General features: G+C 47.7%; 8 protein-coding genes across 8 annotated transcripts; 5 read left to right on the forward strand and 3 right to left on the reverse strand.

Annotated features, from left to right (window-relative positions):
• Positions 1-767: 767 nt before the first annotated feature.
• On the reverse strand, positions 768-3,297 carry BGW36DRAFT_208981 (fungal-specific transcription factor domain-containing protein). The gene is made up of 2 exons (XM_046209909.1): positions 3,236-3,297; positions 768-3,173 (listed from the first exon to the last, which is right to left on the reverse strand). The coding sequence occupies exon 2, from the start codon at positions 3,099-3,101 to the stop codon at positions 888-890; it is 2,214 nt and encodes a 737-aa protein (XP_046069330.1). The 5' UTR covers positions 3,102-3,173; positions 3,236-3,297; the 3' UTR covers positions 768-887.
• A 647-nt stretch (positions 3,298-3,944) lies between these two features.
• On the forward strand, positions 3,945-4,595 carry BGW36DRAFT_398959 (putative flavin reductase; the record flags this gene model as incomplete). The annotated part of the gene is made up of 1 exon (XM_046218474.1): positions 3,945-4,595. The coding sequence occupies one exon, from the start codon at positions 3,945-3,947 to the stop codon at positions 4,593-4,595; it is 651 nt and encodes a 216-aa protein (XP_046069331.1).
• A 1,228-nt stretch (positions 4,596-5,823) lies between these two features.
• On the forward strand, positions 5,824-6,952 carry BGW36DRAFT_383477 (putative pirin). Its single transcript, XM_046216666.1, has one exon. It carries the CDS (start codon positions 5,946-5,948, stop codon positions 6,873-6,875), a length of 930 nt encoding a protein of 309 aa, XP_046069332.1. The 5' UTR covers positions 5,824-5,945; the 3' UTR covers positions 6,876-6,952.
• Positions 6,953-6,989: 37 nt separating this feature from the next.
• BGW36DRAFT_409317 (uncharacterized protein) lies at positions 6,990-8,136 on the reverse strand (the record flags this gene model as incomplete). Its single annotated transcript, XM_046219101.1, has 2 exons — positions 6,990-7,839; positions 7,903-8,136. The coding sequence occupies 2 exons, from the start codon at positions 8,134-8,136 to the stop codon at positions 7,018-7,020; spliced, it is 1,056 nt and encodes a 351-aa protein (XP_046069333.1). The 3' UTR covers positions 6,990-7,017.
• A 1,231-nt stretch (positions 8,137-9,367) lies between these two features.
• On the forward strand, positions 9,368-11,353 carry BGW36DRAFT_345391 (nucleoside phosphorylase domain-containing protein; the record flags this gene model as incomplete). The annotated part of the gene is made up of 4 exons (XM_046213197.1): positions 9,368-9,653; positions 9,707-10,399; positions 10,459-10,509; positions 10,563-11,353. The coding sequence occupies 4 exons, from the start codon at positions 9,368-9,370 to the stop codon at positions 11,351-11,353; spliced, it is 1,821 nt and encodes a 606-aa protein (XP_046069334.1).
• A 4,902-nt stretch (positions 11,354-16,255) lies between these two features.
• Positions 16,256-17,653, forward strand: BGW36DRAFT_383486 (ankyrin repeat-containing domain protein). Its single transcript, XM_046216667.1, has one exon. It carries the CDS (start codon positions 16,332-16,334, stop codon positions 17,442-17,444), a length of 1,113 nt encoding a protein of 370 aa, XP_046069335.1. The 5' UTR covers positions 16,256-16,331; the 3' UTR covers positions 17,445-17,653.
• A 1,551-nt stretch (positions 17,654-19,204) lies between these two features.
• BGW36DRAFT_463333 (uncharacterized protein) lies at positions 19,205-21,160 on the reverse strand. The gene is made up of 4 exons (XM_046222205.1): positions 21,104-21,160; positions 20,982-21,040; positions 20,180-20,927; positions 19,205-20,123 (listed from the first exon to the last, which is right to left on the reverse strand). Exons 3-4 carry the CDS (start codon positions 20,825-20,827, stop codon positions 19,350-19,352), a joined length of 1,422 nt encoding a protein of 473 aa, XP_046069336.1. The 5' UTR covers positions 20,828-20,927; positions 20,982-21,040; positions 21,104-21,160; the 3' UTR covers positions 19,205-19,349.
• A 412-nt stretch (positions 21,161-21,572) lies between these two features.
• On the forward strand, positions 21,573-23,357 carry BGW36DRAFT_300291 (putative carboxylesterase; the record flags this gene model as incomplete). Its single annotated transcript, XM_046211611.1, has 4 exons — positions 21,573-21,927; positions 21,976-21,999; positions 22,051-22,329; positions 22,387-23,357. 4 exons carry the CDS (start codon positions 21,573-21,575, stop codon positions 23,355-23,357), a joined length of 1,629 nt encoding a protein of 542 aa, XP_046069337.1.
• Between the last annotated feature and the right edge of the window lie 487 nt (positions 23,358-23,844).

Consider the following 23,844-nt stretch of genomic DNA (forward strand, 5'->3'; position numbering starts at 1 on the left):
GATGCGTTGTCAGCTATCATAGAATACCTACTACATCTTGGACACGTTACATACCGAGTATTACCTACATATTGCCCGTAGCTACGTAATTAATCTCCCCCTATCCTTGGACTATTATTATTCCAATTACCCAATACTAAGGCTTTAATTTAAAGATTTCCTTTCGGCAAACTTTTTTCTCTCGGGGTTTGGCTCGACCCGCGTACAATTCAGGTTAGGTTAGTCTAGCCTGGTACCAGTACCACGGTTTCGTAGGGGTTGGGGGTATTATCATTAGCAATTGATCGGATAATAAGAATTATAATTAATTAATTAATTTTTTTAGTAGTAGTGGTTGTAGTTAAGTGGTTGGTGTGAGTCATCGGATATTGTAGGGAAGGCTAGGGTATTGGCGGCATACATACTGTACGTAGTGATATAACAAATATGTGCGACAAGAGGGCGCGCAGCACGGTGCTGCTTTATACTCAGCCCGGTCAGCCGCGCGCGCTCGCTGAGCGCTCACTGAGCGTTCCGGGGTGGAATCTACCTAAGGGACCTATAAATAACTCGTAGAAAGTAGAAACCCTTTTGTGGCTCGAAGCCACGCCACGAGGCCTTGTCCAGGTGTCCTTCGACAAGGGGCATAACCCGGTTTCACACGTCATATGAAGGTTATGGGAGATTCTCTCTAACGGAAAAATACGCGGCTCGAGTCGCGAGATGAAATCAACATCGAGCTAGGACAAGGAAAGGCGAGGGAAAGAGCCTCAGCCTTACATAGTACTCGCTAAACTACTGACAGAGTTATGTCACTCCACCTCTTTCGGTCTTGGTAATTCAACGTTCTGCGCGCTATCGAGTTTCCTTTCGCTGCTTGTAACCTGGACAATCGTGCGACCTTCAGCTCAAGGGGTATTAGAAGCAAGTGGCCATACCTCAAATGCATTTTCCTCAATCGAATATGGGACTTCGGAATCCATGAGAAATCTCTGCCAAACTGCCCAGTTGGTTTGATCCCCATAGTCCGTGTTGATGGTGTTCTGCGGAATTGGAATCATGTTGTAAGGTGTATCAAAGTTGTGCCATGGAGGCACCTGTAGATCAACCGGAGCGCAGCTGCTAAGCAGCAGTGAGGTGTTGTATTCATCGGTCGCCATTTGACCAAGATCAAACATAGGGTCCGGAAGAGGCTGAGCAATACCCTTAGCGGCTATGTCTTCGATTTGGACCTCTCTCTTTGTTGCCGCTTCTTGGTATGCAGCTTGTGCCTTCTTCAGCAGCCTCTTGAGTGGTTTCCACAATATTCCTCCCGTGGTATCGGCTACTCGTTCCCCATACGTATTCCAAACACTTTCCACTACTGTCCATGCCCTGTCTACTAATGGTCCTTTTGTTTGAATACAAAGTTCGGCTAATACGACGGCCAATGGATGCCACTGCACCCATGTTCTGCCGACCCACTTGAACTGGGAGCTCTTCGGATTGTTCTCGTACATGTTCATAATTTGGAGGATCAAGACTGCTGTGCGAAGGGTTTGATCCGGGGTCGTATTCGAGTATATTGGTTGATCTTGAGCTTGAAGCGGATATCTCAGTGATAGCCACATCTTTAGTATTAATAATCGTCCGACCATTGAGAGATACCATTGAATGGGAACGTTTGCGTCGCACTTTTGAAAGTAGAGTGATTCCAATTCAAGGCTCAAGCTTTTGATCATCTGTTCTTTCTCAGTGAAACTGATCTGGTTAGGAAACAGAAGCTTTCGGAAGGTAAATGCCAATTTATGGGTGACATGGCTCAGGGTCATGTCTGTTAGACCCGGAAATTCCGGAACGGGCTCACTTGTTTCAGGCCCATAGTCATCGTCGTTAATGTTGAGAGGCATGGAAGTGTTGAAGGAGCCATCAAATATCATTGGTTGAGTACCTCGGTCTTCCGCACAGCGGACATCAAGGATCATGATTTGCCACCAGAGAAGGCTCCTTTGCTGAGCCTCAAAAATCGATAGGTTGATGCCATCGGCATCTTTGTGTATTCCAAATGACTGAGCAATTCTGAGTACGAGTGCGAAGAGCGTCCATGTGGACTGGGTTTTGCTGTGTACTCGTAGGGCAAAAAGGTAGATAGCGAACGCTTGTAGAACTGCAAATTCATTCGTAATAAGAAGATCCTCTCTTGCAAGGGAGAGCTCTGCACCACGCCTGAACTTGGTAAGCAGGGTCTGAGAGTCTTGATGGAATGTCTGTTGACACTCCTCTGGCGACAGTGACGTGACTGCAGCGAAAAACATGCATAGCATCAGTAGCTCGGTTACGCTGTTATCTGGTGGCGCAGAAAAGTTGCTTGTACTATTAGCTATAGAAGAGAGGGTCGTTGGTCTATGAAGAATTTTGAATATTGGATCGACATTCGTAAAATATGTGTTGGTGAGGGCCTTGAAGTGACAGTATGATATTGGAAAATCCACGTGTTCTAGGCGGCTATCAGCTCCATGAAAGACGAAATCGAGTAGTGACGAATGGACTTTTAGATCAGTAGTTGAAGGAGTAGATTGGGCAACCTCTTCGTCATCGTTTTCATCGTCATCGTCTACAGGCTGTTCAAGCAAAGAGCGCAGCCCATCGACTTCTCCTCCTAGGTTGGCCCAAAAGTCGCCGCTAATATATTTATTCTCAACAAGCGTCCTATTTTCCGTGGGCAGAGCTTGAAGATTGCTGCTCCCCTTGTTGCCCAAGATGGAAGCTGAAAATTCAAATGAAGTGGTGGTCTGTCGACTACTGGGCTCTCCAGATATCAAGGGGTTATGTCTGTCGCCTCCCATCTTTTCGACAAGGACTTCGAGCTTTCTAATGCGCCGGAGAAGCTCATCGTCTCTGGATTTGTAGTTTCTACGCCCTTGTCTCCCTCTCGGGACACGAGTTCGTTTCGGCAATACGCAGTCAATGCCCAATCGCTTGCAGGCAGTGCACGGATTAGACTTATCACACTTAATTTTTCGTTGTCGACAGTGCGTACAACTGAGAAGCTTGAGGTCAGACAGATTTTTGACTTCAGGTTCAGCTTGATCATGGAGTGCTGCCCTAGTTGAGGTCTCCCTTAGGGGTTGTAGTTCAGCCATGTGATGTCCAGGCAGCTAGCGTGAATAAAAACAAGACTCATACAGATACACAAATTCTCGTGTAGCGAATAGCTTTCATAAGCAATTAATACTATTAGCCACCGTTAATTGTCAAACCCCGAAGGCTGACGTGCCTACGTTGATCCTTGAAGTTGGTTGCAGATGAGTGGCGTGAGTCAAAGTGGGGTGGGCTCTCGTCGCTGAATAATCGCCGCTTGAATACTGACTCCCTACAACGCAAAATCGCTCTCTGCCTGAACAACAGTAAGAATGATAGGATGTACTTTACCAAGAAGAAACACGCGACCCTCACATATGGCTCTTGCGTACGTCACAAGGACGCATACCATGTTACTTGACGCGAATGTCCTTCGTGAGCAACAACCGGATTTGTAATTCCACGGACTCGGCTTACCGCAAGAACGGTGCGACCACCCGGACTTCGGGCTACAGTAGATGTCCGCAACGGCAAAATTGAAGAACAAACAGTGCACATCACTTACTTCCAGTAGCTTGGTAAGCACTAAATAGGCAAAAGCTGGGCCGCGTCGTAGTAACGCATTTCAGCGACTAGCTATGTGTTGCAACATGCCCAAGACCTGTTCTACTGTACCCGGTCCTTGGGTCGAACCAACCCTGACATTTCGATAGAGTTTATGCCACAGCTATAAATACCTGCTGGGTGCTCGTTGGTTATAATGTGGTTTCAAAATATCCAGTTCACTATCTGTTCATCTGAACAAACTCAAAATTTTCACTAAAAGCATTATACCACGATCTAAACCACGCCATAGCAATTGGGAACAAAGGAGTATTCTACCACGGCACAACAGCATCTTCAATATGCGTATCCTTGTTATTGGTGGCAATGGACAGACTGGTCGTTTCGTTGTCGACGAAGCATTGCAGCGCGGCCACAAGATTACAGCCTTGATTCGGAACCCTTCTACCCTGGCAGCCAAGGAAGGCCTGAGGATCGTGAAAGGCACACCACTGGAACCTTCAGACATTGAGAGCGCTTTCAACGCAGTCCAAGGCGACCCCCCAACCGCCGTGATCGTCACGCTCGGATCTTCGAAAGAAAAGGGGGCTCGAATTATGACTGACACGCACGAAAACCTCATTGCTGCTATGAAGAGGCATGGCGTTTCCAAAATTGCGACATTATCTTCATTTGGAGTTGGATCTTCTCTCCCGAATATTACTGTGATTATGAGATGGGCAATTTCAAACACTGGCCTTGCGAATTCATTCGCTGACCATAATCATGTCGATGAGATACTCAAAAGGAGCGGATTGAAGTTCGTGTTGTTGAGGGCAGCGAGACTGACTATGGGGAAAAAAGCGCCTGTTCAGTTCCTTGGTGACGATGGGAAGGGACTAGGTGTTTTCGCGGGCATGGGGGGGATCTCGAGGGCTAGCGTGGCGCGGTGTCTAGTGGATGCTGTTGAGAAGAGCACTTGGGATGGAAGAACCCCTGTGATAACGCACTGATGGTGTGTCGGGGCATGGGCCTCTGTACAATAGATCGGAATAACTAATCGGCAGAGGAAAATACGCTATGAAAGATTGTGCTTTATGGAATCTTATTTATTAGTCAAAATTGCTTTCGGACATAATCCTTAATAATGGAGAATACATGCTGCAAATTAAAGTGCCATGGGGTCATTTCAGCTCCATTCTGAAAAGAGGTTATCTCACAAAGGAGTGGGTTACAGAGGAAAACATCGAGAGGATCGAGGTTCTTGATTGGTGTCCTTAGAATTATGGTTACTACCAAAGCCCCTGAAAGAGAAAATGAGCAAAGGTAATTGGGAGTATTTTGCCGAAGGGTGGGTAGAATGGTAGAGCTCATAGTCAACAGGGAGGGTTCATCGACACGACCTCTGCTCAGTAGGTGATCACGGTGGCTCTGTGAGCAGTCATGCCCGCACGCCGATCGCCCTCCAGTTCGGCAATATAGATGAAACCAAGTCTATTAAATCTGCAATATGCGGTATACAGAATGACTAGTGGACTGCTTTGCCTGTCAACTGAATCAAGTGCGAGAGAAAGTACTTCCCTTCATAAAATCCATATGAAGTGATAGGGTTATGATAGCACATCGATGTATTTCGAGGACGTCCTCCGGCGCATTTTTCAATATATGAATCATTTGCCCCTCATATTAGTAAATAGCAACACCCTTTCAGTTGCCGATACCAGAATTATTAGTCCAAAGAATGCCAGGAGATCACCGCTATTCTCTGGTTTTCAAGGTATTACCCTATGGCATTTACTTTATTTTATTTCTTCTCCTTTTCTATAGGTTTCCTGTCGCTGACCTATGCTATATAAATTGAATTGATTCATGATAGCAAGGAATCCCCTTTCTCCCACAAACTTGGTCTATTCTCCGACATCTCCATTCTCCACTCTCAAAATGAGGACTTCGTCCAATAAGAATGCCTGAATAAATTGAGACCCGAAACCGTTGTTGCAAACAAATAGAGGAACTAAGATAAATAAAAGAGTTCGAGATAGTTTAACAACTTATGCACGATACAGCTGGAAATGATAATTGAATAGTTAGTTATCCATTCCTTATGCTTCGAGTCCGATTTAGTTAATGACGAACGTGGTTAAGTTAGCGTAAGAAACTAGAAATTTGCTGACAAGATGCTTACTAAATGTGATTGTTTTTTGATAAGCTTCAAGCCACTACATCCTCCCTTCAAACGTTATTTAATTAATAAAAGGACTTCATTGCTTTTCATATACACTCGTCCAAATGCCTCAGCTTCTACGATCACTCTCCACAATATACATTTTAATCTGGATAGCTAGCTAGCATTTCTATCCGCCATGTCAACATCTCGCAACGTACACCAGTGCATTGCTGCCTTGGAGGTGGACGAAGGTAGTGGTGGCCAAGTCCGCCGCGCGATCGGCAATCCCAAGCTGCAACATTTTAGCCCATTTCTTATGCTGGATCACTTTACCTCCAATGGACAGGGGGGTTTCCCTGACCACCCCCATCGCGGCCAGGAAACGATCACATATCTGCTTTCCGGCTACGTTGACCATGAAGATTTTACTGGGGGGAAGGGAAACTTGGGGCCTGGGGATCTTCAGTTTATGACAGCAGGTCGTGGAATCGTCCACTCCGAGATAGTTCGCAAACTGCCGAATAGCAGCAGCAGCAAGACTGAAGGTATACAACTCTGGGTGGACCTGCCCCAGCATCTGAAAATGTGTGAGCCAAGATATCGTGATCTGCGCGCATCTGATATCCCCCTCGTGACGAGCGATGAGAACCTTGTCTCTGTTAAGGTGATTTGTGGGGAGTCCAATGGGGTGAAGTCCATCCCTAGTATAAGTTATACACCTGTGTGGATCCTCGACATAGCCATATGTCCAGGTGGGAGGATATCTCAGCCAGTGCCACTAGGATGGAGCGTGTTTGCATATACCTTTTCTGGAAACGTTTTCTTGACTTCCGAAGACGTCGTACATTATGTCAAACCATTGCATCTTGTTGTATTCGACCATGATGGCGATTGCATTACGGCGTCCGTCGCGAATGATGCTGAATCAGATGCTCATTTCATTCTCGTCGCCGGGCAACCTCTCGCCCAGCCAATTGTCCACTACGGCCCTTTTGTAATGACTAGTCAAGAAGAGATATATCAAGCTATATCAGATTACCGGAACAGCCGCAATGGGTTTGAAAGGGCCTTAAAGTGGAAGTCAGAAATTGGTACTAGATATCTTATGTTGAACAATACCCGTTAGACATATGGAAATAAATGCCGAGACAGGAATATCCTTTTTGTTTTATGTGGGAGGCGCGAAACGTCTGAAGTAAATAGAAGTTGTATGACATATGCGGCAATGGGCTGGCATTCTTGAGCTTGTATTTGAGTCCCTCTCTTCCTCACCGCCGAATCCGTCGTCTTCTATACAGGCCCGTCTTACAAGTTGATGAATCTAAACTCGTGTCCGAGTCTATCTCAGATCTCCCTCCCTTCTCCTCTCTGTCTATATCGATAGAATCATTCCTCATATTAAGCGTCTCCCAAGAATCTACACTATAAGGAGTTCGTGCAGTAATTGGCTCAGCAGCTATTCCAGGTCGACCTGTGTCCGACCCATCACCTCCTCTTTCTGCAACTGAACCACTATAACGTTTTCGCCTATAGGATCGCCGATAAGGAGATGTCATAACAACCATGCTCGCGTCTGAGTCATTCTCTTCTTCATCTGTGGCTGAATCACTAGAATAGCTTGGTCTAGGGCACTTCAACGGCCGCTGAGGTGCTCGTAGAGGAGCTTGTGGACCAAAAATGCCTCCAGACGACACAACGTCTGCCTGCCGCACAACTGGATCGTCAGGAGAATTTGGTGAATGGGTTGGCCGTATAGAAGCTGTTGAGCTTGCATCTGATTCATCTTCTTCCTCTTTCTTGGCAGCTGTGTGGCCGAAGTACCTTTTCCTGAGAGCTGCAAGTCTTATCTTCTTGACAGAAGCATTACCGTAAGTATTTAGCGCCAAGTTTACGATTTCAAAGAAGTTGGGCCAAGCTCTCTCTGGGAGAAAATTGGATGCAAAGGCAGCGGCGATGGGAGACGCAAGCAGTATGACTTTCATGAGCGGATATAGCCCTGCGCGCACGGTAGCTCGTATCTGATTCCAGGTTCTAGCACCGGCTATGACGGCCGCCGCCATAAAAAACATGATCTTCTGGACTGTAGCGACCTATGAGGAATGGAGTCAGCGTCCTAGTCCTAGCACACACCCTGTACCCTTTCCATGACATACCACTAACAGGCCAAACAGGATAGCAAGGAGTCTGGAAGCGGGGGTTGTTCGGTCACGAAATATATGTCGAGTCCCTTTGAGCAGCCAGTTGGTGATAGGGATGTGAACAAGTGATCCATAAGCAGCTTGTTTTGGAATACGGCTTGTAAAAAAGCGGCCATCTTTGCCGCGATCTTTTGCAAGATATGAAGCCATAAACTCCTCTCCAGCAGATCGCACTGCAGCAGTTGCCATTTTTTCAAAGAGGCGTCGATAACGGCGTGATTTGCAGCGAGTCTGGCTTACGGTAGAATTAGCATCAACATTGATAAACGGGGTTCTATTGGATATGTGCCTTTTCTTGGAGCGCTGTCAATTCTTTGTCATCTTCAGAGCTGTGCCCCGGAAGCTGCTCTTCTCGGTTGTTTTGTGACATTGTGAATTACTGTGATATGTTGCTGTTATAAACCTTCAACTGTAGATAACCAGCATCTCCATAGTATCAGCTAATTACCCGAGTCAAGTTAGCCAACCCTCTCTCAAAAGCCGGTGACCTATGCCCCAGGATAACTTTACTGGACAACGTATTGTGAGGCGTAAAATCCAGCGTATATGCTAGTCGAATGATCAGTTATCGAACGATATCTTGGCTCGATAAGAAGCGAAATGTTGATCACTATAGTTCTACACACCCTGTCCAAGCGTCGGGCATTCTGCTAAGGCATCAATGATTGCTTCATAATAAAGCTGTCTTAAGTAATCGTGGCTTCCAAGCTACAACTTCATCCGCCAAGCGTATTGGTCATGGACTCGCTAATGCATAGCGCTTGCAGCCAGCGCGGCATCATGTTGCGGCACGACAAATTGTAATAGGTTAAAGCGTTGTTCTTCAGGGTTTGACCGGCTCTATTGACCTCGATTCGCTAGCAAACCAGCACTTCCGGCGCCACACGAGACGTGGCATTTCTTGTGACCAGCGATTTTCTCTAATCGGCAGTAGTTTTGTAACAGGTGAGCTGCATCAGCCTTGCTCCAATAATTCGAGTTCGTAATTCAAGTTCCAGAATAATTTCAATGCTATCTTCTCAAGGAAGAAAACCCAGCAGCCCTTGATAACAGATTGATGTTGCTCACATAGTCCGCCTTTGAGCATCGCAGGGAGTGCTACTGGCTTCTGTCTAATTGATGCGGGGCGTGAACTCTCCTCATCTTTCACAATTATTGGAGTTCGGTATTGGATTTCCTGATTATCATTTTTCTTTCCCATTTGCTACGGAATACTGAATGCGAAGTTAACTTCCTAGGTGCCAAACAGCACTGGGCTGATCTCACCACGATGGCAACCCAGTCGGCCAGGTATGACGCGTTTTCTGGTGGACGTCAAGTGGACAGCTAGTGACGAATGGACAGCAGGAAATTGACCTCAAATGACTACACCGTGGGCTGGATTTGCGCCCTTCCCCTCGAATTGACGGCGTCCGAAGGAATGCTCGACAAAGTTCATGAGGGGCTCCAGATTGCAGAGGGTGACAAAAACAAGTATATTCTAGGCGAGATCAGCGGGCACAATATCGCCATGGCATGCCTCCCGGCTGGGAGCATGGGGCAAACATCGGCCGCCACCGTTGCCGCCGACATGATGCACAGCTTCCCGAGGATTCGCTTTGGTTTGATGGTGGGAATTGGAGGGGGCGTACCGAATCCGAGTGCACGTGCGGATGAGGATATTCGGCTGGGCGACGTCGTGGTGAGCATCCCGAAGGGGGAATTAGGTATGCCGTTTCTTATGAAACAAAAGCAGTCCATTTCTTACCGAGTTATGCAGGTGCTGTAATCAAATATGATCGTGGGAAGGTCGTAGCCGGTGGAGAATTTCAACACACGGGGATTTTGAATGTTCCACCCTCGTTGCTCACCACCGCGGTGAGTGCTCTGCAGTGCAAGCATGAAACCTTGAAGAATGCCATCACGCGCAACGTCGCAGACATGATTCAAAGGAAACATGAGGCCGAAGATGCAAACCTGGAATCCCTGCAGAAATATCAGTATCCAGGTGCCGAGCACGATCAGTTATTCGAAGCGGACTACGAGCATGTTGAGCAGAGAGATGTCCCAAATCCTGTCTCGCAGGGGCTTGAAGATAACGAAAACGACACTGGCGATCTTGAATTCCCGTGTCCCCATTGCGACGAAGACCGTGTAGTACCTAGGCGCCTTCGAAGAAAAAAGGATCCCGTAATCCATTACGGAACCATCGCATCTGCTGATGTGGTTATGAGACACGGCGAGACGCGAGAGAAATTGCGAAAGAAATACGGCATTCTGTGTTTCGAAATGGAAGCTGCTGGGCTGATGAACGATTTTCCCTGCCTCGTCATCCGCGGCATCTGTGACTATTCCGATACGCATAAACACAAGATATGGCAGAGATATGCAGCGGCGACAGCGGCTGCATATGCAAAGGAGTTACTGGGAACTGTGCAGAAAGCGGAGGTCATTGAATCGCGTTCAGGAGCGAGTAAGTAGACTGCGAGAATGAGACCTTCATGCTAGAATTTTAGCCAACCGGATCTACAGCCAAGGAAGAGATAGACGAGATGCGCCAAGAGCTAGAGGATATGAAGAAAGGAAAGTGCAAATTCGTATATGTCTTTGCGTTGTGAAATACTGACAAACCGAAGATCGAATGCAGCAGGGACTGAAAAAAGAACGGGATGAGATATTGAACTGGCTTGATTCGGACACACACACCAAAAAATGGGCCGATTCTCGAATGAAATGGCACCGAAATACAGGGAAAACCTTTTTGGAGTCGCAGTCTTTTCTTGACTGGACGAACAACCATGCCCAAACGCTTTGGTGTCATGGTATCGCTGGATCAGGAAAAACGATATTTGCTTCTCTCGTAGTCGACCATTTACACGCAGCTCAGAAAGAAAAGGCTCCAAATGAGAAAGCAGCAGTTGTTTGCTTGTACCTCGAATACGAGAGAATGCAAGAACAGTCTCTCCAGTCATTGCTGGCAGCAATTCTGAGACAGCTTGTTCATCAGTGTCCGGAGCTCCCGAGGTCTGTAACAGAGCTTCATAATACCCATACAACAAATCGAAGCCAGCCACTTTTGGACGAGATATCCTCCGTTTTGGTTGACGTTATTCGAAAGTTTCCCGATGTATTTCTCGTAGTAGACGCGCTGGATGAGTGCTTTGAGGACACTGCACGGGATCTCCTGTCAAATCTGAGGGATCATCAGAAGAGCACGGGATTGAAGCTTCTAGCCACATCCAGACCAACTATCGACTTTGGTGAATTCTTCGAAGAATATAGGTCGTTAGAAATCAAAGCCCTGGAGCATGATGTGAGAGCTGTTCTAGATACCCTGATACTAAAGCTGCCTAAGTTGGTAAGAGAAGATAAGAATTTGCAGTCCAAGATCAAAAATTCGATAGTTGAAGCAGTTGATGGCATGTAAGTTACACCCCTATCTGTCCATTATGAAGCTTTAACAACTATACCCAAGGTTTGTCCTCGTCGAACCGTTCCTGTACTCGTTGCGAAGCGAGCGAACGGTCGGGGACATCAACGATGCCCTGAGAGCCCTCAAGGAGAGCCCCGATAAGATATCTACGGTATACGAACGCACTCTCAAGAGAATCGACGGCCACACCCCCAAAGACCAGGCGATGGCACAACGGATCCTGGCTTGGATTATTCTAGCAAAGCGACCCCTCTCCTGCCAGGAGTTTCAGCACGCCCTTAACGTGAGAATTGGAAAGGACTTTGACAAAGATTACTTTCGGGGGAACATCGAGGAATCCGTCGCACTCTGCGGGGGTTTGGTTGTGATAAATAAGAAGAGTGACAGCGTGCAGTTGATGCACCATACTGCGAAAATTTACTTCAAAAACCCGGCAAACCAACCAAAGTGGATATGCTCCGCAAAAGAAATGATCGCCAGCGCCTGCGTTACTTATATTTCGTTCTCTGCGTTCTCAGCTGGGCCTTGCTCTGGCGACGAGACGTTACGTTTCCGACTTCGAAAATTCCCGTTCCTTGCGTATGCGGCGCAGGAATGGGGCAATCATATACGCGAGAGTGACGAAGCGATGGGCCAAGCGGAAGACTTGGCCCTGCTGTTCCTAAAAATGGAATCAAACATCTGGTCTTCTCATCAAGTATTGCATCTCCCAGTATACCGATACCCCGGATACAGCCAGCACTTCACCCAAAAAGCCAATGGATTGCAGCTTGCTGCTTCCTTCGGCCTCACGAAGATCGTTCGTCGACTCATCGAGATGGGTGGAGATATTACCACTGTTGATAAGGATGGTGGAACGGCGTTGCACCGCGCAGCTGAGAATGGGCATGTCGATGTCGTGCTTCTACTTCTCCAAAAGGGAGCCGATATCGATCTTCAAAAGAAAAAGAACCGACACACGGCGTTGCACCTGGCGGCGTTGAACGGCCACGGCGGCGTCGTAAAAGCCCTTCTTGAAGAGGGAGCCCACGCGAATGTGCAGGACGACGAAGGCTGGAACGCTTTGCATGTGGCAGCCTGGACTGGCAAGAAAGATGCAGTTGACGTTCTTCTGGAACATATGGACGTCCATGAGCGAGGAAAGGACGGCGTTACCGCGCTTCACTGCGCGGCCGGGCAAGGCCAACGGGCCGTCGCCGAATTGCTGATAAATCGTGGTGCCAACGTAAATACCAAAGATACTTACGGATGGACGGCGTTGCATTGGGCGTCCAAAAAGCGTCACGACCTGAGTAAGCTTCGACAACTTGAGTTCAAAGACGAGTCGACAGCCTGGAGGGAGCAGATGAAGAAAGTAACGAAAGTGACGGGTATGCTGCGTGATACATTCAATCTCCCGAAGAAGCTGGCTATGATAGGCGAGCCTGCCGGGAAAGATTGGCAGGACGATTTGGCATATGCATCAGATGGTTTCGCGCTAGATCTGAACACCAACGACCGCGGCATGCTCGCGACGCTCTATTTCTCCACCAAACTAGACGAATTCGTTCCTCCTTGGCTTCTGCCCAAGCAAGAAGAACAGATCCCTACCGTGCGGCTGATCCTCGCCGTCCAAGACGAGCTCGCCGCACTGCAATGCCTTGTCCAGTGCGGACATGGAGCGGTAGCTAAGGTGCTGCTGGACAACGGCGCGGATGTTAACGCAAAATGCCGAGCCGTAGTCGCAACCAGATTTCACATGAAGATGAATGCAAGACCGACAGCATTGCATATTGCAGGCCTGTCTGGGCACGAGCCAATGGCACAGATGCTTCTGGATAGGGGAGCGGATACGGAATCCTTGTGCGAAGTAGGAATCGGTGAAGGTTGGCTAAGTGCAAAGCTGACGGCATTGCACTGTGCGGTGGTGTCCGGCAACAAGGAAGCCGTAAGACTGTTTCTTGATAAAGGCGCCGACATCAACGCAGCTTGTCATTTAGAGTTCAAAAATGTCAAGGCTAGGATAACATCGCTTCACCTCGCCGTCATTTGGGGTCATCCCGAAGTGGTGAAGCTGTTGCTCACCCGCGGAGTGCGCCCAACCACACCGTGCTACATAAATACCGACAACAGCGCTAAATTAAAAGGAGTCCGCTATGTGCAACTTAACTTGAACCTTACCACAGAGATCGAACTGCCAATTATACATCTCGCCGCCGTTTTCGGTAACCGAGACGTGATCCAAGAACTCTTGCAAGGGGGGGCGGATTGCACAAGCCAGCTCCAGGGCCGTATTAGCATTTTCAATTTCAAGATTGGTGCACTGCACGTAGCCGCATTCCTAGGGCACGTAGGTGCAGTAGATCTGCTTCTCACACACGGAGCATCCGTTGATGCCAACGCTGAACTTGTGGTAGCCAGTAACAGCCACCTTGTCGTGAACGCCTTGCAACTAGCAGCATTGTCTAATTCCAAAGCGGTCTTGAGGAAGCTCCTTGGCAAAGGCGCTAATGTGCACGGCAAAGGTCAGGTCGATTACGAGAAGTATGCTCACGCAGAATGGACCGCTTTGCACTTTGCAGCTTTGGGAGGAGACGCTGCGATGGTCTGGCAGCTTCTCGAAGCGGGGGCTGATGTCCACGCGAAGCTGCAAGGCGACATGGACTCATGGTTTCCTCTCACAACTGAAGATATCATGGAACGAACAGTGAAGATTTTTGGAGCTCTCCTAGGAGGGGAGCTCATAAGATCATCCGCTCTGGGAAAGACGAGCACTCTGTTCGCAGGGAAAGCAGGACAAAAAACCCACTTCGAGCTTAACGCACTACATCTGGCTGTCATTTCTGAGGATGACACGAAGGCCAAGGTGCTTCTTAAATCTGGTGCCGATGTGAACAGTAAGTGCATCATAGAAGCAGACGACCTGATCCTGGAGGCGATGCCGGTTCATTTGGCGGCTATTTGGCACGGTGACAACGTTGCCTTGCGCCTGGTAGAGGCAGGGGCACTTGTGGACGCAAAGCTTCGAGTGATGGTTGGCAAGTTGTTGCACCTGGAGATGACTCCACTGCATCTCGCAGCTCTCGTAGGAGATAAAAATGCATTAGAAGGTCTGTTTCTCCAGGGTGCCGCAAACACCTCGGCGTTGATATGTGTGGCTAAGGCGCGTATTGAAATGTCTGCCATTCATTTCGCAGCTATCAAAGGAAGCACCAGGGTAACGCGTCATCTCCTCATGAATGGCTCTAACGTCGCCATGCAATGTAGCATGAAATTCCCCTCCACAGAGATCAGCTTGACACCTATCCACATTGCAGCGGCATTGAAGCACATTGGGCTGCTAGACATGCTGCTTAGAAATGGCGCTGATGCCAACCAACAGGTGCAGGTCAAGAGCAAAGTCGGCAACAGTTGCATTACTCCGCTCCATCTCGCATTGATTCTGGGATACAAAAGCTCCTCGAGCTCCTCGATTTATCGTCGCGATCAGCGGCGAGCCTCGCTTTCGCTTCTCGATAAGGGTGCGGATATTTCGGTCCCTTTCCGAGTGGACTTCATCCCAAAAGTTCAGGCTGAGTTATCTGTGTTGCATTTAGCTGCCATGGCCGGAGATTGGAAGGTAATGGAGGAGCTGCTCGAAAGAGGCGCCGACGCTGCCATAAAGGGCAGTTTAGCCATTCACAAGGCGCGTTTGGACGCGTCGTTGCTACCTTTTGCCTCGTTGCTACCTTTTGCCACACTATGGAAAAGAGAGAATGTAGTCAAGTCGCTGATCAAGGCCGGGGCCGACGTAAATGAGGCATGCTGCTTGATGGTAGGGACCCGGCTGAAGGCAAACATTACTGCATTGCATTTAGCTGCGTTGACTGGAAATGAAAGCATCGTCCAGATACTTTTGCGGAATGGAGCGATAGCTCACTTGGGTGATAAGGAGTTAGATGGGTCGACTACACAGAACAACGTGTCACCCTTGCACCTAGCCCTACTGACAGGCAAACTGGGGGTGACGAAGTTGCTAATCGCACATGGAGCCAACGTCCTCGCCAACCTCCAGGTTGCCACTGAGACGTCCCGTGTTGTGCTATCCACCCTCAACATGGCTATCCCTTATCGAGATATCACCCTTATCAAACTCCTTGTGGAAAAGGGTGTCGATGTAAACGCTACATCGGTGATACAGGTTCGAAAGGTAGAAGTCAAATTTACAGCCCTGAATCTGGCCGCTCTTATGAGGATCAAAAACACGCTGGTCTACCTCCTTAAACACGGAGCTGATGTGAAACAATCTTCTCAAATAAATCTTGGCCACTCGTCTATCCGGCTGATGCCTCTGCACTTAGCTACCCTGGTGAATGGCCGTAAACTGGTCAGGGTGCTCCTCAAGTACAAAGCCGACGCTTGCGCCGCTGCTCAATTTACGGGCGATAAATGGTGCATCACTTGGACATCATTACATCTGGCGACTGTGTTGAATGCAACTCGTATCGCAGAACTCCTCTTGAATAACGGAGCTCAGAGACAAGATAAGTTTCAAGTAGGCTTCTTCAACATCAATGCTGAACTGAAGGCGATACACTTTGCCATCGCACGAGGCTCCAGGGAGATGGTAAACTATCTCCTAGGCAAAGGACACGACTACGACACCAGCCTCAAACTCAGCACACAAAACTTGGGCACGCAATTGTCAGCCCTGCACCTAGCGCTTCTGTTAAATCGGGGGCGACTGGTGAAGCTACTATTTGCCAAAGGCGTCGATATCCATGCAAATTACACCGTGGGCGTCAGTAAGAAGTTTCAGGCTGAGCTTTCGGCATTTCACTTGACCACTCTCTCCGACAAAGATGGTATTCCCGGCCTGTTTGAGAACGGGGTTGACATTCATGCCAAATCCCTGGCCAACGTTGACATGATAATACAATTTGAACTTGAGATTCTGGATATCATAACCATATTCGGTACCAAGGAGGTAACAGAATCTCTCCTCGAAAAAGCAATGCAGGATCAGGATAAACAGCATAGCGGGCCGGGAAGAAATCTCGCACTTTACCTAGCGACCGCGCTAGGGTACAAAACGCTTCTGAAGCTTCTTCTAGAGAGAATGGACGAAGTAGACGAAAAGCTGAGTGTAAAGATCCAAGCTACGGTTGACGCAGCCTTCGAGGGCAAACTCCAGAACCAAGTTAGCGCGGCGGTAGAATTGAAGATTGAAACCGAGCTGTCCGTATTACACCTGGCCACCGTCCTAGGAAACATAGACGCGGCGAAATTACTTATCGACAAGGGCGCCGATATCAATGCGATATGTCAGGTCCGACTCGAAGATGGCCTGCAGGCAAATTTGTCACCGTTGATGCTCGCGGCCATGTGGAAACATGACGGCATGGTGCAACTGTTGCTCGAGAAAGGGGCCAAAGTCTCGCAAACAGGCCAGGCGAGAATCGAACGGACCTTTGATACGGCGATGGCAACTCCACACCTTTCAGCCATGTTGGGACACGAAGGAGTGAAACGAATACTGAAGAAAGCCGATAGTATGGAAGCAAGGATTGAGGCTGAGCTGACTGGCTTGCATCTGGCCGTGCTACTGGACGATGTTGCGGTCGTTAGCCGTTTCCTCGAACATGGCGCCGACCCAGACATGCGTTGCCAGGCCGATGTTGAGCTCAAGCATCGAGACGACTTGAACGCAAATTTCCAAATGCAGTTGATGCCACTACATCTGGCAGCCTGGGCAGGACACGAGAGCGTGGCAGCGCTACTGGTAAAGAGCGGAGCTGAAGTGGATGCAAAAATTCAAGCGGGCGGCACGGCAGCCCTAGAATTCGGCATGCGAATCGACCAGAAGATGAAACCCGGAGGCACGGCCTTGCACGTAGCTGTTGGCCTTGGGAAAGAAAAAGTGGCTCGGGTTCTCATCGAAAATGGAGCAGATGTCGGCGCGAAGACCCGAGATGGTCGCACTGCAGTACAATGGGCGCATGGCCATGATGGGGAATGCATTCGAAACAGCGGAATTGAGAGAAGTCTGGAGTCTGTATCAAAAGACATGAAAACGGGATTTGTTCAGAAGCTGCGTAGGGTTTTCCAGCCAAAGAATGGCAGCTGAATCATTTCTTCCCCTCATGAACGTTATGCTATTTCTCTTAACGGCAGTCTTCTCTTTGGAGGGAGGCTGAATTGTGAAAGATACCCATGTTGTTTTGCGTTAAGCGTAAATAGAGAGTGTTAAAACAAAGCACCAAGTTATTTAAAAAGAAACTATTAACTAGACAGTTCTCATTATGTATTTGTATTAGACCGGCAACCAAGGATTCTATATTACATGTATGTAAAGTATATTAGGTAACTAATTTATTGAGTCAATTCACCAATACATCACTGGTAAAGGGTTTACCCTGGGCAAGGATAGACCCCTATAGATGTTCAGCCACCGTGGGACTATTCGGATACTTCATTGTATTCCCGATAGTCTCCTCGACCATCGGCCACACTTTCTCGAAAGGCATATCTCGTTCATCGAAGCAGCCCCTTAACAGTAGAAGCTTCACCAAACTGCGTCACTTCTAACACCATAGACTTGCCACGACTACAGTAACACAGCGGATTAGCCCCTTTCTTCAGAAGAAGCAAGTACTAATATATTTTTGAGTGGATCCCTGATTTTCTTTTCCTTGACAGGGGGTTTGAAGGCTCATTGTCACCGGTGAAGAGTCAGTGGGAAGTTTACTAATGAAACTCTCACAAAATATTAACAAATTTTTGAAAATTAGTCTTTTTAAGCTTTAAAAATAACTAAAAATGTCGAAAATAGTAATCTCATAATATCAAGATTATATGAATATAACTACTCTTAGCCCCAACCCCACTCAGACACTTACCCAGGCACTTATTTAGACCATAATGCGGCAGTTTTATATAACATTCTTTTGCCGAATCCGGTAAGACTGACGGCCTCAGGAAATCCGAGACACTTCAGATATCAAAAAGGATATACCACAAACCCGGTATGACAATATATGGACTTTAGTAATAATAATACTTCTAAGGATATTGGTTTATCAAACTGACTCCCATATCTAAATATCAAGAGAACCTCAAGTGCTCCCCTTACAAAAATACAAAAAAACAGTTGTCAAAAAGGACGGTAACTCCTCGAGAATTAGTTTTCGTAGTTGTCAAGGCTATGCATTTTGGCTCATTTTAACTATAGTAAACCTTAGCAATAAGGACCTGAACTCAAGGAACGCACAAAGTAGATAAATATCATCCAATAGTATATCTAGAAGTAAGGAATTGCCCGAGTAATTCCTTGTTTTATAAAAATTTTTGGCCATAAAATATTTCTTAATATAGGATCCATAATATAGCTACGTGGTTAATATTATTTATTGGACCCCCTCAATTTCATCGAGAAGCGTGATTTTTTAATTCCTGCACGACAGAGACTTAAGTAAGTTATTTAATGGATTTTAGGTTGTGAATGTTAACAGGATCGAACTTGAGAATCAGGTTTTGATAAATTTCAGGCCGAACTACAGGAGTGGCGTAGTAATTGTGTCGAAACATCAAATCTGGAAGGGTTACAATGAGGGAAAGACTCCCTCTGGGGCTGGCGGAGGGCCATAAAGAATGACCTCCGCTCTTCACGAGCACCGACAACACGGTTCTCCATTTGTGAGACCCTGACTACATCACTCTCCGGAGCTTGAGAAGGACCACTACCACTCCTCTGATTACTTCTACTTGTGGAGGTATTCTTCCCTTTTTCCGGCGGGTTTTTGGGTTGTTTTTCCTCCACACATTCAAAATCCCATATACGTGACGGAGTGGCTACTTCAAGGAACTGTAACACGCAGGGCTAGGGACCTGGGATATGTGGTTTTGTTTTGGGAAGAATTTTCAGCTGAGGACAATGGCATGGGAAATCTCAGGTTTCTGGACCAGGGCTCCTTCACGAAACGTTATTTACTCCTCACTCAATGACATAACTTCATAAATGCCTCTTTGTCTACTACCATAACCGATCGGGCGATTGAGCTATCACCATATCATCATCAAGAGTGGTCTCTTCATAGAATCGCTTCAACTCTATGCAGTCCATAAACTCCCGCTTGCTAATTTGTGGAACATCATATTCCAGTATCAACCCAAAAGGCTGAATATCGTCACGTATCCTTTCCATGCGATCCCATGGATATACGTCATTATAGTCAGAAATCTCATCCTTTGGCGGGTTATATTGGATTAGAATCTTTCGAAGTTCCGTTTTCCCATCGATTGCGGCTTTCGCGAGTTGACACAACAAGTTTTCGTCTCCGTCTCCGAAAGTAATCCAGCATGATTTAGGGTATCCATCCTTACCAATGCCATCTGTACCATAGTTCAGTACAAACACTTTCAATTTCGGGGTCAGTAATAATGACCCCGCATCAGCGGCAGTTAATTCAAGAAGATTGTTTCGAAATTCTCCCTTTATTCCACGGAGGCAGTCCCTTGACAGTCTCAGCACTTCTAAATTGGGGTAGATGCTAGTACTAGACCAATGCGCTTCATGTCCCCACGGTATCCCTTCCAGATCGAGGCTTTTCAAAGTTTCCTTGTGCATTAACAGCGAGAATTGGATCGATTGAGCAATGGCTGATTGTAACTCAACACGATACATGGAGTTGTTCCAGCAGAAATGTGAAAGTGCCTTCGGCCATGACAACAGCTGTTGCAAAACGTTCGCGTGGTCATTTTCATAGTCTGAAATGGTGAGTGAGGTGAATGAAGCCGTTCGATACTTCTGAATCACGAAATCAGTATTCACTTCTTAAACCTGTAGGGGAAAGACGTGAGTACCATTGTGTCCGAAATGGGAGCAATTCCACCAAAAAGTATACCATCCAAGCTAAGGTGCTTTAAGGATGGAATGTCGATACTTTCGACGAGATCTCTCAATTCAATGCGATAACGGCCTATGCCTAAACGTAATTCTTCAAGTTGCGGCATATGCTGGGCAACAGTGTCGATCAATTTCCACATATATAGAACTTGATCAGAGCGTTCGTAATCTCTATAACCCACATTGTAACCACTGTGGGAAATGCGCAACGATTTCACACTTCTCAAAGACTGAATGATGTAATTCACTGCTGAATATACGATAGGTGTGGCATTAGATGCTCCTATGTCAATCCAAAGAGCGTTGCAATACTGCCCTAATGAGGGGGTTTTTTGAAGCGCTGCGTTTAAACTTATATGTCTTCTGCATTCACCGGGCACTTCTAGCTTGATCGTTTTATACAAAAAGGGTATGGCCAAGTTCAAGAAGCAATGGCATGTAAGAGTCAATGATTTGGTGGTATAACGGCAATACCGTTCTCCGTCACGAAGAGCCAATTCGAAAATGATATGGAGAATTTCAGGCGGCAGTCTTAATATACACCCCCTTTCTAGATCTGATTTCGGCATGATAGTGGGCTGAATGATATCTTTTATGGTGTTCATAAGGCATACCAGAGTGGCCAGCGTCCAGACTCGGTGGGGTGACAGTAACAATTAGTGCGGGCGATTTGTTGGATCCGCCGAGATTTAGCAGAAAAACGCACTGAAAATAGCAGTCAATACTGTACCACAAATACCGTGCCTACTGTGAAGTTACCTCAACGAAAGGCCACCGTGTGCTTTCAACAACGACATCAACTCAGAATGGCACGAAATCTTGAAGATTGTCAGCATAGAATTATTGTTCATATATGATACACAACATAACAGAAAACTAACTATATCGCATGTATTTCTGGCCCAGGATTTCTGCGTCCATATTCTACCAGAATCGTCTAATATTATAGCATATAAATATATCGAGATAGATGCTTTTTTACAACTTAGGCTTATATCAAAATCCAATCAAATTTGCCACTAAACTCAATTCGTTCTAACGCGTGAAATGTCCGACAGCGCGCCTTAGGCATCAATCTGCGGACAAAAGACGTAGTTTAAAACGAGGGTAAAACCATACAATCCAACACCAGGAAGCTTGAGTGAATGATTGATCTGGATTACTGGATTGTACCGACAGTCCAGCCTTCCTGCCCACATGGTCTCCTCATCGAGCATCGTCCTGGTGCAACTCGTCCTAATCCTCTGTGTAATTTCTCGATGGTACTATAATCGCCGATTCCAACCAGCAATATACACCAGCATTGCTGGATCAGAAAAACCAGTTCTCAACGGCCTGGGATACTCGCCCATGGACACTCTATCCCGCTCTCCCAGCATCCTCCATCTCGGCACCCATGGATTCATCCAAGGCTCACTTATCCGCGAAACATTAACGCCAGCCCACACCCGAGATGTTGAGAAAGCCTCAGACGTCTTTCTAGCTCGATACTACGGCGGCGTGCGATACGCGCTTCCGCCGCAGAAACGATGGCGTCTGGCGCGCCCACTCCCGCCTGATTATGTATATGGCACCGAGACCAGCCCGGCGCAGTGCGAGGGTCCGGCTGTGCTCTGCCCTCAGGAGGACTCTGGGACCGAGGGTGCTAGTGAGGACTGCTTTCAGTGTATTGTGTGGACGCCTGTGGGTGAGCCGCCGGAGGGAGGTATGTGGTGAACTATATATATGATTTTAATCTAGACTAATGGTACAGGATGGCCGGTTATATTTTATATTCGTATGTACATGTATAATCCTTGACGTAAAAGGTGCATTCTGACTTTTCTAGATGGAGGCTTTCTGCAGTTCGGTAGCCCGAATGATACCAACGTCGTTCGGCTTTTGGGCGAGACGGATCTCAAGTGTGTGATTGTCGCGCCTGTGTATAGAGTCGCTGTGCTCGGGTTTTTGAGTTCTCTAGAGTTGGAGAAAGATGCCGCGACAGTAAATCAACCTTGTGGAAACCAGGGCTTTTGGGACCAGAGAATGGCCCTCGAATGGACTCGCGAGTATGCTCATTTTTTTGGCGGTAACGTGTTGAATATTACGGTGGCAGGGTACTCTGCAGGTATCCCATCTTAATCTTCTAATTTTTTACAGAATGATGATATTAACTAGAGTTTAGGATCCTACTCAGTTTTCCATCAGCTCGCCCATGATTTATATTTACCCACAGACCAGAGTGTTATCCGACAGGCGATTATGTTTTCCAACGGGCCCGGCGTCCAGCCTAAATCTGCGGCCGGCGCGCAGGAGCAATTCGACGAGCTTCTTACGGTGCTTGATATCCCTCTGGACACACCGCATGCAGAGAAGCTATCCATCTTGAACAACATCCCAGTGACAAAGCTGATTGACGCAAGTCTGCGCGTCCAGCACCACCAATACCGGCCGTGGAATGACGGGCACTTCATCTCCAAAGAACTGTTTTATGACATCGACAATGGCGCCTTTGCGCAACGCATGATTGAGCGCGATGTCCGGCTGATGAACGGCGAGTGTCGCGACGAGCACTTTGTCTACGGCACCTGGCACACGCCGACCAACTCCCTCGCAGCACTACGCCAGCGCCTCGAAGCAGACTACCCGCCTGACGTCTGCGACGCGCTGGTCAACCTCTACTACCCGTCGGGCCAGCTTCCCCCCGACTGCACAGATTGGCAAGACGCCTTTGGCCGGATCTACGCTGACATTCAGGTGCACATGCTCGAACGGGGTTTCGCCAACGCGCTCTGCCGCGCCGGCGCCTCGCACCTGCTGTACCGCTATCGTATCGAATACCGGGTCAATTGCGTTGCGCTGCCGCCTGAATGGGGCGTGACGCACTCGTCCGACTTGGCCATGTGGCTCTGGGGTAATGGGGCGAGGTTGGAGGAGCACGAGAAACTTATTGTCAAGGCCGCGTTGATTGATCCGCTGGTACAGTTTGTGAATCGCTCGGATGTGCAGTGGACAGATGGTGTACACATACAGCGGGTAAGGAGGTTGAGGGATGATGGAGTGGTTGATGTTTGGATGGATGAGATGTGGGAGAAGGGGGTGAGGGTTTGGGAGATGGTGAGGAGATCGCAGGGTGGGCGTATGGCGAAGCTGTAGTATACATACTACATACTACATCATATACATACATCGCACATCGCTATACTTGTATTATATAGGAGTGATGACTGAGATGCACATCTAGACCGAATGACGTCATCTGGCCAGACCACATTGATGACACGCCTCGCCTTCCCAGTAAGCCAGTAAGTCCAGAATCAACATCCGCCGAATCCGACCAGCCTAGCACCCAGCAGAGATAACTAACGGATACCTAATCATGGGCCTACTATTGGCCTTGTGTCCGACAGCTACTCTTCCCCGCAGCTTTCTCCCCACAAACCCCGGACCAGCAGCAGCTCCAATCCAATCGATCTGATCCAATCCAATCCAACCCAATGACCGCGTCGCGCAACACACCATCCGCTAGGTTCAGTCGTCCTGGATTCGTCGGCAGGTATGGTGTGTCATGTAACCTGACAGCCCGGCGATAGCGGTTGGGTTTGCAGCGCCAATCAGCTCGCGGCTGGATCCATGGAATGAA

Source organism: Talaromyces proteolyticus, assembly GCF_021365285.1.
Source record: "Talaromyces proteolyticus strain PMI_201 chromosome Unknown BGW36scaffold_9, whole genome shotgun sequence".
Lineage (NCBI taxonomy): Eukaryota > Fungi > Ascomycota > Eurotiomycetes > Eurotiales > Trichocomaceae > Talaromyces > Talaromyces proteolyticus.